General features: G+C 56.6%; 1 protein-coding gene across 1 annotated transcript; it reads left to right on the top strand.

Moving 5' to 3' along the window:
- Positions 1–1482: 1482 nt before the first annotated feature.
- SLC4A1 (solute carrier family 4 member 1 (Diego blood group)) lies at positions 1483–12318 on the top strand. Its single transcript, XM_052658422.1, has 19 exons — positions 1483–1497; positions 1611–1728; positions 2676–2740; positions 3594–3774; positions 3867–4002; positions 4422–4545; positions 4699–4780; positions 4952–5148; positions 5616–5826; positions 6036–6242; positions 6391–6539; positions 6654–6848; positions 7937–8110; positions 8557–8646; positions 9146–9312; positions 9805–10058; positions 11114–11283; positions 11375–11551; positions 12238–12318. Exons 1-19 carry the CDS (start codon positions 1483–1485, stop codon positions 12316–12318), a joined length of 2793 nt encoding a protein of 930 aa, XP_052514382.1.
- The last annotated feature ends 1127 nt before the right edge of the window (positions 12319–13445 follow it).

Here is a 13445-nt window from a genome sequence, read left to right as displayed (position 1 = left end):
TCCATGGCCTCCTGGCCTCCTAGTCATCCTGGCTGCCCAGCCCCAGAGCCCCAAGCCTGCAAGGGGGAGCCATTCTTCCACTCTTTCAACATGCTCTTTTTTAAAAAAAATTTTTATTATAATTGCTTTACCACATTGCATTAATTTCTGATTTACAGCAAAGTGAATCAGTTATACGTATACATATAGCCTCTCTCTTTTAAATTCCCTTCCCATTTAGGTCACCTCAGATCATCGAGTAGAGTCCGCTGTGCTATACAATAGGTTCTCAGTAGTTATCTATTTTATACACAGTAATCAACACGTGTTTATTGAGCGCCTACTATGTGGCAACCACTCTGCTAGGAGTGGTGGATCTGGTGGGGATTGAGACGTGCAGGATATCAGTGCTCATATGGCTTCCCTTTTAGAGGCATCCTCAGACCATACATGGGCTTTCCTGGTGGCTTAGACAGTGACGAATTCACCTGCAATGCAGGAGACCTGAGTTGGGAAGATCCCCTGGAGAAGGGGCTGGCTACACACTCCAGTCTTCCTGCCTAGAGAACTCTATGGACAGAGGAAACTGGTGGGCTACAGTCCATGGGGTCGCAAAGAGAATGACATGACTAAACGACTAATAGTCACTCACTCAGACCATATATACAGAAATGAATCAAGAAACCAGAAAATGACAGCCTGCGTTAGTGATTGTTAGGGTGGTCAGGAAGGGAATCTGAAGAGCTGGCGTGTGAGCTGAGGAGTGGGAAGGGCTGAAGTCGGGGGAGGGACATCCAGGACATGGACAAAGCAGGTGCCAAGGCCCTGGGGCAGGAAAGGGCTTGGTAAGCAGGCCAGTGGAATAGGTGGTGAGAGAGCAAGAGAGATGGAGTTCAAGATGGAGTAGGGCAGAGAAGCAAGGCCGCATCATCCAGGGCCTGTGAGCCCCTCCTAAGGATACCGCAGCCCTATGCCCAGCAGGAAGCAGCCATTTCTGGGAGAAGACAGTGTTTTGTGGAGACTCTCAGCTAAGCTCCCTGAAAGAGGGACAGGTCATCTCCTGAAGTTAGCTGATTCCTGGGGAGGGGCAGAAAAGGAAGTCGGGTGAGGACTGGTGGATGGAGGAAGGAGTTCATCTGAAGAACAACCCCCATCCTCCCAAACACCCTTAGGTTGATGCCAGCCAAGTTTCATCTCCCCTGCATAGCACTGTCCGCGGCCCCTGCACACCTGCCCTCACTCCTGCAAACCCAGCTCCTCCCCTCAACCCCCCACTTACACTTTCTTCTGACCCTCCCTTGTCTCCTAACACTCAGGATCCCACTTTGATCAAATGCAGCCCCCTGGGGGGTCCCCTTGGGGGACGAAGGGAAGGGGAGACCCCAGGTTGCCCCATGCCTCACCCAGCCTGTACCTTCCCCCCAATCCACCACAGGAACTCCGAGCGTGGGTTATGCTAGGGGCTCAGATCACCACAGACAATTGAGCAATCAGGACAGCACCATGGGGGATCCAGAGGTGAGTCTTTGGTGGTGTCTGCAGGGCTCCCACCTGGGGGCTCTGGGAACCCAGCCCTGGACTCCCACCTTCAGAGCCCCCCGCAGCCCAGCCCTGATGGCAGCTTCTCACAGGAGTATGAAGATCAACTGGAGAAGACTCTAGAGCTAAAGGAATCTGAAGACCCTGAATCCGTCAGCATCCAAATGGAAGGGGAAGAAGATGACACAGTTCAGGAGGAGGAGGCAGAAGGTGAGCCCATCTCCCGCTCTCCTGTTGGGATGAGCTGCTGAACCCTATCATTGACACGTGGGGAGTTTGTCTTTGCCTTCTTCCCCCTCTCCACCAGCCCAGCCCCAGGGCCAGTTCTCCCACAATCCTGGCTGATTGAAGGATAAACAGAGTTTTGTTTGAAATGATCACAGGAGGTGACTAGGGGCAATGGAGGGGGCAGAACCAGTCACCCATTACTGAGCCCCGTAGATTTGTGACTGGGCAGTCAGCCCTGTCTGGAACAAGGACATGAGCCCCCATGCCATTTGTGCCCATCCAGCTTCCGGGCCAGGTGCTGGGCCTGTTCTGAGAACATTGTTCTGTTTGGAATTCCAGAAGTCCTGAGAAATGGGGGGCTGTGGGGACCCTCAGGGCAGAGAGACCTGAGGAAACCTTCCTGGGCTTGTCCAAGGTCTTGGTTGGGGAGCCCTGGGAGGGGACCTGTTTACTGTCAACTGGACTTAAGTGCTGACAATTGATATAGCAGATAAGAGGCCCCTCTGGGAAATGAGGGCTAGGGGGTGTGGGGGCCAATATAAAGGCAGCCCCCACCCTGGCTCCCAGAGCTCCGCTTGGAGGTGGTGAGAAGCTGCTGGGCCAGTGAGATTGTTGAGGCAGGTGGGAAAAAAGAAGGGAATCTGGTCCCAGAAGGTGGCAGGAGAGGGAAGAGAACGGCTGTTTAGGACTCCCCAATCCCCTTGGAGATGACCCTCCTGTCAGTGCAGGGGGATGAGCCCCAGGGGTCCTCCACAGGGCTCAGATGGCGAGTGACAGCGCCAATCTGGGCCAGGAACAGGCGTAGGGCAGGGTCCCAGCCAGGGAGAGAGGCGTCATCCTGTGTGGTCTCTGCATCTCGTGGGGATGGGGCAGGAGGGTCTTGGGGGGGATTGTCTGGGGGCATCGCTAACTGGCTTTGGGGTTTTCAGCTCAGGTCACCCAGCTGACAGACACAGACTACCACACAGCATCACAACACCCAGAAACCCACAAGGTGAGCACCCCAGCCTCCCCCAACCTTCTTTCCTGTGCTGCCCTTGGGACCCATCATTCTCCCAGGGGAGGGGAGGAACGGAGGGAGAGCTACAGCTTTGGGATGGGGAGACTCCACAAACAGAGAAGGAACGGGCATCCTGGGAAATAGGTAGACGAGGACATCTCCCGGTGAGGGGGGAGCCCTGGGCCTCCTTGCACTCATGGGGAGCTCCCTGGACAGAGGTAAACTGGCCACTGGAGGTCTGAGCCCCCAGGTCCGCTGGCCTGGGCCAGGCTGTCAGGTGCCCCCTGGAGAAGCACAGAATTACATGCATGCTCTCCTCCACCCAGCTTTCCCTCCCCAGGCCCCCCATGTCATTGCTGGGCACCAGACTGTGTAGCCAGTTAGGAAATTGGGTCTGCCCTCAGCTAGGCCCCTGAGAGTGGGCCCCTGGCCTCATGGAAACCCAAGGGCACGCTGAGCCCACGCAGAAATCTTAGTGGCAAGAGACAGACCCAGTGGCTCCCAAGGCTTTCCTCTCCTCTCCCGTGCCCACTCTAGCACCCCTTTTGTGTATCTTCAAATGCCTCTGAAATGGGGGGAAGGGCCTGGTCAGGAAGTTGGGGAACAGAGGCAGAGGTGGGGGACCCTCAAGCATCTCCCCACGTGTCACAACTCACTCTACACCCCCAGGTTGTAGCCCCTGACGGTCCCCTCTAATCTCAGCCTCTGTCCTGAGTGCCCCAGGATCCTGGGCCTCTGACAGACACCCCTCAGGGCCTGCCAAGTGCCCACCATGCCCTGGGCTTCCAGTCCCCACTACAGCCCTGCCCTGGGCCTGAGGAACTAATTCAAGCCTGTGGGGCTGCAGGTGTGCGTGGAACTGCGGGAACTGGTGATGGATGAAAAGAACCAAGAGATACAATGGATGGAAACAGCACGCTGGGTGGGGCTGGAGGAGAACCTGGGCAAAGATGGGATCTGGGGCCGCCCCCACCTGCCTTACCTCAACTTCTGGAGCCTCTTGGAGCTTCAGAAAGCCTTTGCCAAGGGTGGGTGAACCCTCTGCAGCCCTGCATGTAAAGCCTGCTGGGGGGAGGGGGCGGGGGCAGGGCCAGCAACCTCACCCCTCCACTACCTGCAGGTACTGTCCTTCTGGATCTGCCAGGGAAATCCCTGGCTGAAGTGGCCAATCAGCTGCTGGACAGGTTTATCTTTGAGGGGCAGATCCAGCCAGACGACCAAGAAAATCTGCTCCGGGTCCTGCTGCTGAAACACAGGTGCCCGTGCTTGCTGGGCCCTGGACCCCACGCCCACAGGGCCTACCTCCCCAGCCCGCCTGCCCCAAGCTCTCCCCGGGAGCCCCTCCCCACCAGGCTGGGTCCCACTTGTCCTGCACCATGTCTCCTGCCTCCGACACCTTTCAGGCAGTAACCGTGTCTCCATGTTCAGTTTTGGGGGCCACTGGTCCCCAGGAGGACAGACTCTCAAAGTCCCTCCCTCCATCCATTTTTCTGGCTCTACCTAGTCAGTCCAGACTGAGGACACCCGCTCACAACCACAGCATCCTTTGGAGGAGGCCGATTCTCCTTCCATCCCTGGGCCTCTCTAGTCTGATGTTAGCGAGCCCCAGTCTCCACTCTGCTAAGAGCCCGGCCTGAGCAGCCTACTCAGCCCATGTCCACTGTGTGCCCTGCAGCCACGCCAGCGACATGGAGGCCCTGGAGGGTGTGAAGCCTGTGGTCGTGACACGTTCTGGGGACGCTTCGGAGCCTCTGCTCCCACAGCGTCCATCACTGGAGACAGAGCTCTTCTGTGCACAGGTGAGGCTGTGCCGAGGCCGTGTGAGGAGAGCCAGAAGGCCCTCGGCCTGAACGTGGTTCTAAATGAGAACGAGTAGGGGAAAGGGGGTGGGACACTCAGATGTCGAGGGTCCGCGGTGGCCGAGGACTCCCCTCACCACCTCCTCCCAACAGGGAGACGGTAGCACACAAGGGCATGCATCTGAAATTCTGGGAAAGAGTCCCCAGGACTGGGAGGCCACCCTGGTGCTAGCGGGTAAGTGGCCAGTGGGCTCCTTCCCTCATCCCTGCACATACTCCCTGCTTTTGCCTCCTGCCCTGGCACTGCCCCTCCATAAGCCTGGACCCCACAAGCACTGCTCGCACCCTGCCCCGTGCCCCTCACCTCCCCAGCGAGCCTCAGCACCTCATTTCATCCACTTGCCAGGCCGCGCCAACTTCCTGAAGCGGCCAGTGCTCGGCTTTGTGAGGCTAAAGGAGCCGATGGAGCCGGAGCCAAAGCCAGAGGGGTCAGAGGAGCCGGCAGTGCCTGTGCGCTTCCTCATTGTGTTGCTGGGACCCGAGGGCCCCAACATCGACTACACCCAGCTGGGCCGAGCTGCCGCCACCCTCATGTCGGAGAGGGTGAGGAGGGGCCAGCGAGGGCCGGGGGAGCCGGGGGCCCTGGGTGGCAGGGGAGGCCTGGCTTACTCTAGCGTCGCTAGTTTGGCCCGTTCCGTTGGATCTATCCTGTCTGCTCAGCAGGGTCCAGGCCCGTGTTCCGGCCTAGCCCTGCCTGATCAGGCCTGGTTTAGTCTGGCCCACTCTGTCTTGGTTCTACCTGGTTAGGGCCGGCCTGGTCTGCTCTCGTTCCATCTGGTCTGCTACAAGCCACTTGGTTCACTTTAGTTCTTTCTGCTTTCCCCACTCAGGGTCCTGTCTGCCCTTTCTCAGTAGAGAGTGGATGGGTGGAGGGACAGGGCAGGAAAAGCAGATCCTAGCTGGCAGGAGCTGGGTGAAAGGATTCTGATCCCCAGAGGCCTTGGCTGTGGACTCCTGGGTCATTTTATCCAGCAGGTCCTAGTGGCTCCAACCTTCTCTCCTGCCCCCAGGTGTTCTGGAATGAGGCATACCTGGCCCAGAGCAAGGAGACGCTGGTCCAGTCCCTGGAGGGCTTTCTTGACTGCAGTCTGGTGCTGCCTCCCTTGGACGCCCCCTCTGAGAAGGCCCTGCTCAGTCTGGTGCCTGTGCAGAAAGAGCTGCTGAGAAGACGCTACCTGCCCAGCCCTGCCAAGCCCGACCCCAGTATCTTCAAGGACCTAGGTACCTGCCCTGCTCTGCCCAGCCCAAGTCTTTTTGAGCCCCCAGACGCCCAGCACGGCCCTGTGACCCCCTGGCTCCCCTCTCGCTGTCCTCATCCCTCCCAGCCTCCCCGATGACCCCATTCCCATCAGGCATCTCCTCCTCGATTCCCCTCTCCCCTCACTTCCCCCTTCAATCCTCTGTGACCGTGGTCCTGCCCTCCACTACAGATGTGAAGAAAGGTCCAGGGGACACCCCAGAAGACCCTCTGCAGCGAACAGGCAGGCTCTTCGGGGGACTGGTGCGTGACATCCGGCGCCGCTACCCCCACTACCTGAGTGACATCACAGATGCCTTGAGCCCCCAGGTCCTGTCTGCCATCATCTTCATCTACTTCGCCGCCTTGACCCCTGCCATCACTTTCGGCGGCCTCCTGGGTCAGTGTCTCCATGTGTCCCACTAACCTTCACCTCTGACCCTCTGGCCTTCGTATCAGCCCTGATTTTGCCCCGATCTGACACTCTGGACCCCTACGTCAGCTTACCCGTGAAATGATCTTGACCTTGACCACACCTCCACCCACAGGAGACAAGACCCAGAACATGATGGGAGTGTCGGAACTGCTCCTCTCCACCGCGTTGCAGGGCATCATCTTCTCCCTGCTGGGGGCTCAGCCCCTGCTCGTGTTGGGCTTCTCGGGACCCCTGCTTGTGTTTGAGGAAGCCTTCTACACGGTAACTCTATCCTGGCCCCACTGTGACCCTGTTACTGGCCCCCAGCCCCACCTGCTTAACGCATGGTGCCTGGGCCCCTGTATCTGACCCCAGCTCCCTCTGACCACCCTACAGTTCTGCCAGACTAACAACCTGGAGTACATTGTGGGCCGTGTGTGGATTGGCTTCTGGCTCATCCTGCTGGTGGTGCTGGTGGTGGCCTTCGAGGGCAGCTTTCTGGTCCGCTTCATCTCCCGCTACACCCAGGAGATTTTCGCCTTCCTCATCTCCCTCATCTTCATCTATGAGACCTTCTACAAGCTGGTCACGGTGAGGGCTGCAGGAGTGTTAGCGGCGTGCGCATCTGTGTGTGTGTGTGACTGTGCATAAGCCATGTGACTGTGGGTGTCATTGCGCTAGTGTCTGTTCGGCATTTATGTGGCCATGTTTTCACGGAATGTGACTGTGGCCACATCTATGTTGACACCAGCTGTCTGTGGGCCGGTATTCTCACCATGAATGTGCATGAGAGGGCCCTTCTGCGTGCAAAGGCCCATGTGTATAATCACAGACAGTGACTAATGAGCTTCCCTGGTGGCTCAGATGGTAAAGAATTTGCCTGCAATGCGGGAGACCCAGGTTTGATTCCTGGGGTGGGAAGATCCCCTGGAGAAGGGAATGGCAACCCACTCCAGTATTCTTACCTAGAGAATTCCATGGACAGGGGAGCCTGGTGGCTTACAGTCCATGGGGTCACAAAGAGTTGGCCGTGACTTACCACTTTCACTTACATGTGTGTGACACTGAATGTGGGAACGAGTAGGCATGGCATGGTGGCAGAGGTCCTGGGGGCTCTGAAGCCCCACCCCAACGCTCCCTCTCCTGCTATTGCCCTTAAGAACCACAGGGCCTGCAGAGCATGTGCCCCGCCTCCTCAGCTATGTCACCCTGAACTATGCCTACTTCTGGGCCTGCATTTTATATGGAGGAAGGGTGAATACTGTACGTCTACCCCTGATTCTGCTGGTTGATGGGTATTTCTGTTTTCAAGTCTTTGGAGCCCAAGTCTTTTTAGAAACTTCCTTGGCACTTGTTTCCTGCCCTCTAGCCTTCTAATGGCTCCCAGGCCCTGCATGCACGTATACACACACGCAGAGACTCATTTCCTCCATGGTCTGCCCCACTCAAGCTTAGATTGGTCCTCAGTGCTGAAAACCAAGCTGTGGAATCCCATTGCCTCTCTGTTTCCATGACAATTGAGGAATAAGATAGGTAGATGGATGATGGATTGGTGAATGGATGCTGAATAAAGAGATAAATGGTGAATACAGAGATGCATAGATGGAGGATGGATAGATAAGTGATGGTTGGAGGTGGATGGATGGGAAGGAACAGGATGCCTTGGTTTTCTGCTGCAGATCTTCCAGGAACATCCACTGCAGAAGAACTATGACCACGATGTGGTGACAACACCCAAACCTCAGGCCGCCCTGCCCAACACAGCCCTCCTCTCTCTTGTGCTCATGGCTGGTACCTTCTTCCTCGCCATGATGCTGCGCAGGTTCAAGAACAGCTCCTTCTTCCCTGGCAAGGTCAGCACACCCTCCCCACCTGTCCTTGCCTTTACTGCCCCATCCAATTCCAAGGCACTCGCCTCAGCTTTCCCAGTGCCATCATTTCCCCTTCTTACGCTAGATTCCCATTTCCAATTCCAAGCTCTGCTGGCCCCCTCATCACTTAGGATTTTACCCTTGAGACAATCCCTTTCTCAGCACATCCAGGCTGAGGACCCAAGTGGGGAGACAAGGATAGTTCTTTGAAGGGGGTAGAGAAGCTGTGGGGCCGGGGTGCAACTGGGCCAGGGGGACAAGAAAGGAGGCAGGTATGTAGAGGCGCAGGACAGGTCGTTAGATGTTGATGGACCCCCTGAGAAGAGTGGGCACCTCCTGGTGAAGATGGGGCACGAGTGGGGCCACGTGGAAGGTGGGAGGTGGGACGCCACAGGGCACTGACCACCGGCCCCTCCACCTGCCCTCAGCTGCGACGGATCATTGGGGATTTTGGGGTTCCTATCTCTATCCTGATCATGGTCATGGTGGATGCCCTCGTCCAGGACACCTACACCCAGGTGACCCTCTCTCCCCACCCTGCCACTTCATTTCATTCCCCCAGCAAGCCCCTCCCCCAAACTGCCTTCCCATGCCTGAATCCAGCTAAAACTACCCCTCCCCCATCCCTGCCTCCCCGGGGAGCCCCGTGTTCTTACCACAGCCCCTCAGGACCCCTCTGGCTGCAGCAAGGGCCTGGGTCAGGTGGCCTCCTTCTACTCCTTAATCCAGGGCGATAGGAAAGAAGAATCTGCTTTGGAGCCCAGGCTGTCCTGAGTATGAATCTCAGTTTTGCCACCAAATAGCTGTGCGATGCAGAGCCAGCTGCATAATTTCTCTGATTCTGTTCCCTCACCCATAAAGTAAGGCATGAGAAAACGTACGTAAAGGGCCTAGTGCAGTTCTGGAGGACCAAGTAGATGCTCAGTATAAGCAAGTTCCCAAGTGCCCAGGACCCTGGCTCCACCTTTCCCCATCCTCCTACCCCCAAGTGTTCTCACCAGCATTCTCCTCCCACAGAAACTCAGTGTACCTGAAGGCCTCGCTGTATCTAACCCCACAGAGCGAGACTGGCTTATCCACCCACTAGGCATACATGTCGAATTTCCCATCTGGATGATGTTTGCCTCTGCCCTGCCTGCCCTGCTGGTCTTTATTCTCATCTTCCTTGAGTCCCAGATCACCACGTAAGAGCCAGGGTGGGATGGGGCCTGGGAGGGTCCGAGGCAGAGAAAGGGACAAGCTCCAAGCAGGCAAGGGACTAAGCGCTCAGAGGAATGATGGGCGGGCAGGGGCAGGTCCAGATTTTGTGGGACCTGATATGACATTATTTGAGGGGTGCTTTTTAAGACAAAGAATATAAAATGAAAACTGTAAAATTAGGTGCTCGATCTTGGAAAGGGCCTGTACCAGGGAGGTTCTCTGAAGTGTACGCTTCTTCAGTTTCCGGGTAGGCCTGCTGGCGGGTGTTCTAGGTGATGTTGAAGACATTTCTGCTCTTAGAGTCTCTACTGTCAAGATGGGGTGGGGGTTGAGGGGCGGAGCATGGAACTCCAAGGGAGAAGGGCAAAGAAGGACAAACTAAAGTAGAGGGACCCAAGTCTGGGGAAGAAAAGAGGGGTGAAGGGAGGTTGGGGTGAAGGAGAGCCCTGGTTACTCCTGACTTTCCACACCCCCAGGCTGATCATCAGCAAACCGGAGCGCAAGATGGTCAAGGGCTCTGGCTTCCACCTGGACCTGCTGCTGATCATGGGCATGGGTGGGGTGGCCGCCATCTTTGGGATGCCCTGGCTCAGCGCCACCACTGTGCGCACTGTGACCCATGCCAACGCCCTCACCGTCACGAGCAAGGACAGCACCCCAGGGGCTGCATCCCAGATTCAGGGAGTCAAGGAACAGCGGATCAGTGGACTTCTGGTCGCTGTGCTCGTGGGTGAGTGAAGACTGGCCACACTCTCCAACTTTCCACCACCCGCTGGCTCTGCCCCTTAGCATCCAGTGTCCCTCTAGCCCTGGCCCTGCAGCCAGGTCCCCCCAAACACCCACTGCCCACATCTTCCTAGAGTCAATTATTCACATGAGGGAATTCTGGAGGATAACTCCAGGCACTGAGATGGGCATCTGGGCAGGGCACGTTTGTGGACCACTTGCTGGAACCTTCTCTAGACAAGACCCTGTAGTCAGAGCTTCTCCAACAGTTCAGTGAACTGGGATTCCACCCTGACTGGCTGCTAACCAGGCATCTCATCTCATCTCTGGCCCTCAAATTTCTCTGTCTGCACCAAGAGAGGGTTCATTAGATGCCCGAGGTCTCCCCAGCTCAGCCCCTCTGTGACTGATACAAAGAGCAGGGCTCCTAGAGCAGGGGATGGGTGAGGTGAAGACAGAGGGTCAGGGATCTGAGTTCTGGAGCAGCCCAGAGTCCAATGGGCTCTGTGTGTGGGCAGCGCCACGGTCACTGTTGGAGAGGCCAGGGAAGCTTCCTGAAGGAGGCGAAGTTGATGTTAGCTGAAGGAGAGCTGGGATTCGGGTAGGTGGAGGGTGATGGAGGCATTCTGGACTGGGCTAAGAGGAAAGGTGGGCTTCTCTGACCTCCATAACTCCCTCGATTAAAGGAGTAGGCTATGACATCAGGCAGGCAGGAGTTTGACTCCCTGCTTTGCACTTACTAGCTGTGTAGCCTGAGGTAAGTTGCCTCCCCTCTCTGCATGTTTCCTCACCTGTAAAATGGGGATAACATCTATCAAGAGGATCCAGGGAGTTCCCTGGCCATCCAGTGATTAGGACTCGGCACTCTCATGGCTGTGGGCTCAGGCTCAAGTCCCTGGCAGAGGAACTGAGATGTCACAAGCCATGTAGCATGGCCAAAAAAAAAAAAAGAGGATCCACAGAAGGAGTTTCATATAATTCCTGTGATTTCGCTCCTCAGCCCCTGCTGGTGCCGATCCTTGATCCTTGGGGGCTAAGAGTGCGTGGTTCTCCCCGCAGGCGTGTCCATCCTCATGGGACCCATCCTCCGCCACATCCCCCTGGCGGTGCTATTCGGCATCTTCCTCTACATGGGGGTTACATCCCTCAGTGGCATCCAGTTGTTTGACCGCATCTTGCTTTTGTTGAAGCCGCGCAAGTACTACCCAGACGTGCCCTACGCCACGAGGGTATGTGGCCGTCTCAGATGCCCAGGTCGGGGTGGGGTGGGGGTCTGGGTGCCCGGGCCGGGCAGGCGATGACCCCAGCCTCTGCCCGCAGGTGAAACCCTGGCGCATGCACATATTCACGATCATCCAGGTTGCCTGCCTGGTGCTGCTGTGGGTGGTGAGGAGCATCAAACAAATCTCGCTGGCCCTCCCCTTCGTCCTCATCCTCACAGTGCCCCTACGTCGCTTCCTGCTACCACTCATCTTCCAAGACATGGAGCTCAAGTTTGTGAGTCTCTGCTCCCACCTCTGTCCCCTTCACCCATTTCCTCTGACCAGAGGGCACAACTCCAGGGCAGGAGGCAGAGAGGGGTCATCAGTTGCTCTGGGAGAACGTGGGAGGGGGAGGAGTCTGGGAACTAAGGAAGGCAGAAGAGCACTGTGACCAAGGCCTGGGTATCCTACCTGCCTCCTCATCCCAGCCCTGCCATGTCCTGGTGGGTGACCTGGAGCAAGTGGCCTCGTTGCTCTGTACCTCAGGCGTCCTCCCCTGGAAAGAGAGGAACAGTGACAGGGCTGGTGAGAGGGCTAAGAGGCTCATGGGATGCGTTGCTTGTGGGTTGTCCTGACCACTGAGCAGCTAGCCCTTGGTCTTTCAAACCATCTAGAAAGTCACTCCTCCAACAGAATGCTTCCACGACACAACACAGGTTACTGCAGCACTGCCCACATGAAGGGGTCTCCTGCCTGCCTTCTGGAGGCCCTCTCCCACCAGGAACCAGATTCCTGGGCATTCCTAACCCTGAGGAAACCCCTCGTCTAGACCATCCCTAGGGGATGAAAGGACAGGACGGGAGACTTGACCCAGGTTCAGAGAGAGACAGGCTCTCCTGACTCCAGAAGTGCCTCCGTGCAGTGGGGAGGGCTCACGTGGCCCCTCCGCCGCTCACCCTCTGTCTTTCCTTCTTCCCACAGCTGGATGCTGAGGATGTCAAAATGAACTTAGATGAGCAGAATGGTCAGGATGAATATGATGAGGTGGTCATGCCTGTGTGAGGGGAGAGCCCGGGCCCCAGAGCCCCCTCCACCATTCAACTTCCCCGTTCTTCCAAGAAAAGCAGAAGTTCCTGGGCACCCCATGGACTCCCAGGTGCCCACTGGGCAGCAGTCGAGGTCCCGGGGACATGGGTGGGGGAAGGAAGGGGTGTCTAGGTAGCTTTGCATGAAGGGTAGACTGGCTTCTGGATGGAAATGACCAGAGGGGCCCAAAGTAGAGGATTTGCTGTGCAGCCCCTCCTGGGCCACACTGCTACCTGAGGGTCCTGGCCTGGAAGACTGAAATCTAAGTCCTACCTCCTCAAGGCACAGACAGGGGCAGTAACAAGGTGGGAGTTGGTGGGGGGTGGGTGGGGGGTGGGGGGTGGAGATTCAAAATCCTGCTTGCTATATGACCTTGGGGAAGTCCCTGGATCTCTCCAGCCTCTGCTTCCTTATCTGTAAAGTGGGTATATTGATAATCCTACCCACATTACAGGATGGTCTCTGAGCACCAAAGATAAATGTGAAGAAAGGGCTCTGTAAAATCTGAACAGACGATTAGACAATACTCATCACTCTTCAAGCCTGCCCAAGGTTACCCAGCTCCTGAGCCATGCAGCTGGCATTTGACCTCTGAGGCCAGAGTCTGCTTCAGCCACCCACCTTTCCAGGCTTAGAGGTGTGCCTGCTGGTCCCTCTCTTCCCCTTCTCTGCTCATACTGGGACCCTCTTCCTCTGGGCAGAGGAGGTATCCTGGAAGCAGCAAGGATCAGGTGAGGACAAAGTCAGGGCTGGGACTCAGGACTCCTAAAGTGCTTGCTCTCTCTCCCGTGCTCTCATTCATCCACTCATTCATTCATTCCACAAACATGTACCAAAGGCCCTGGACCCTGCGGCCACAGAGGTTGCTGAGACAAGACCTTGCCCTGGGGTTGGGGGTGGGGGCAGTGTGCAGTCTTCTTGATTTGGAGGGGGTTGGAAAGAGGATGAGAAGATAGGGAGGAGATGGGAAGGGGAAGGGAGAGAGGTTTGTAATTTATACCTTGTATATTCTCAGAGCTTTCATTGTACTTCACCTATGCACATGCACACGCATACACGCATACCCTGATTAAAGACCCACTGTCCTCAACTCCACTTGAACC

This window comes from Budorcas taxicolor, chromosome 19 (assembly GCF_023091745.1).
Source record: "Budorcas taxicolor isolate Tak-1 chromosome 19, Takin1.1, whole genome shotgun sequence".
In the NCBI taxonomy this organism is placed as follows: Eukaryota; Metazoa; Chordata; class Mammalia; order Artiodactyla; family Bovidae; genus Budorcas; species Budorcas taxicolor.
This window is presented reverse-complemented; position numbering and strand designations above follow the sequence as displayed.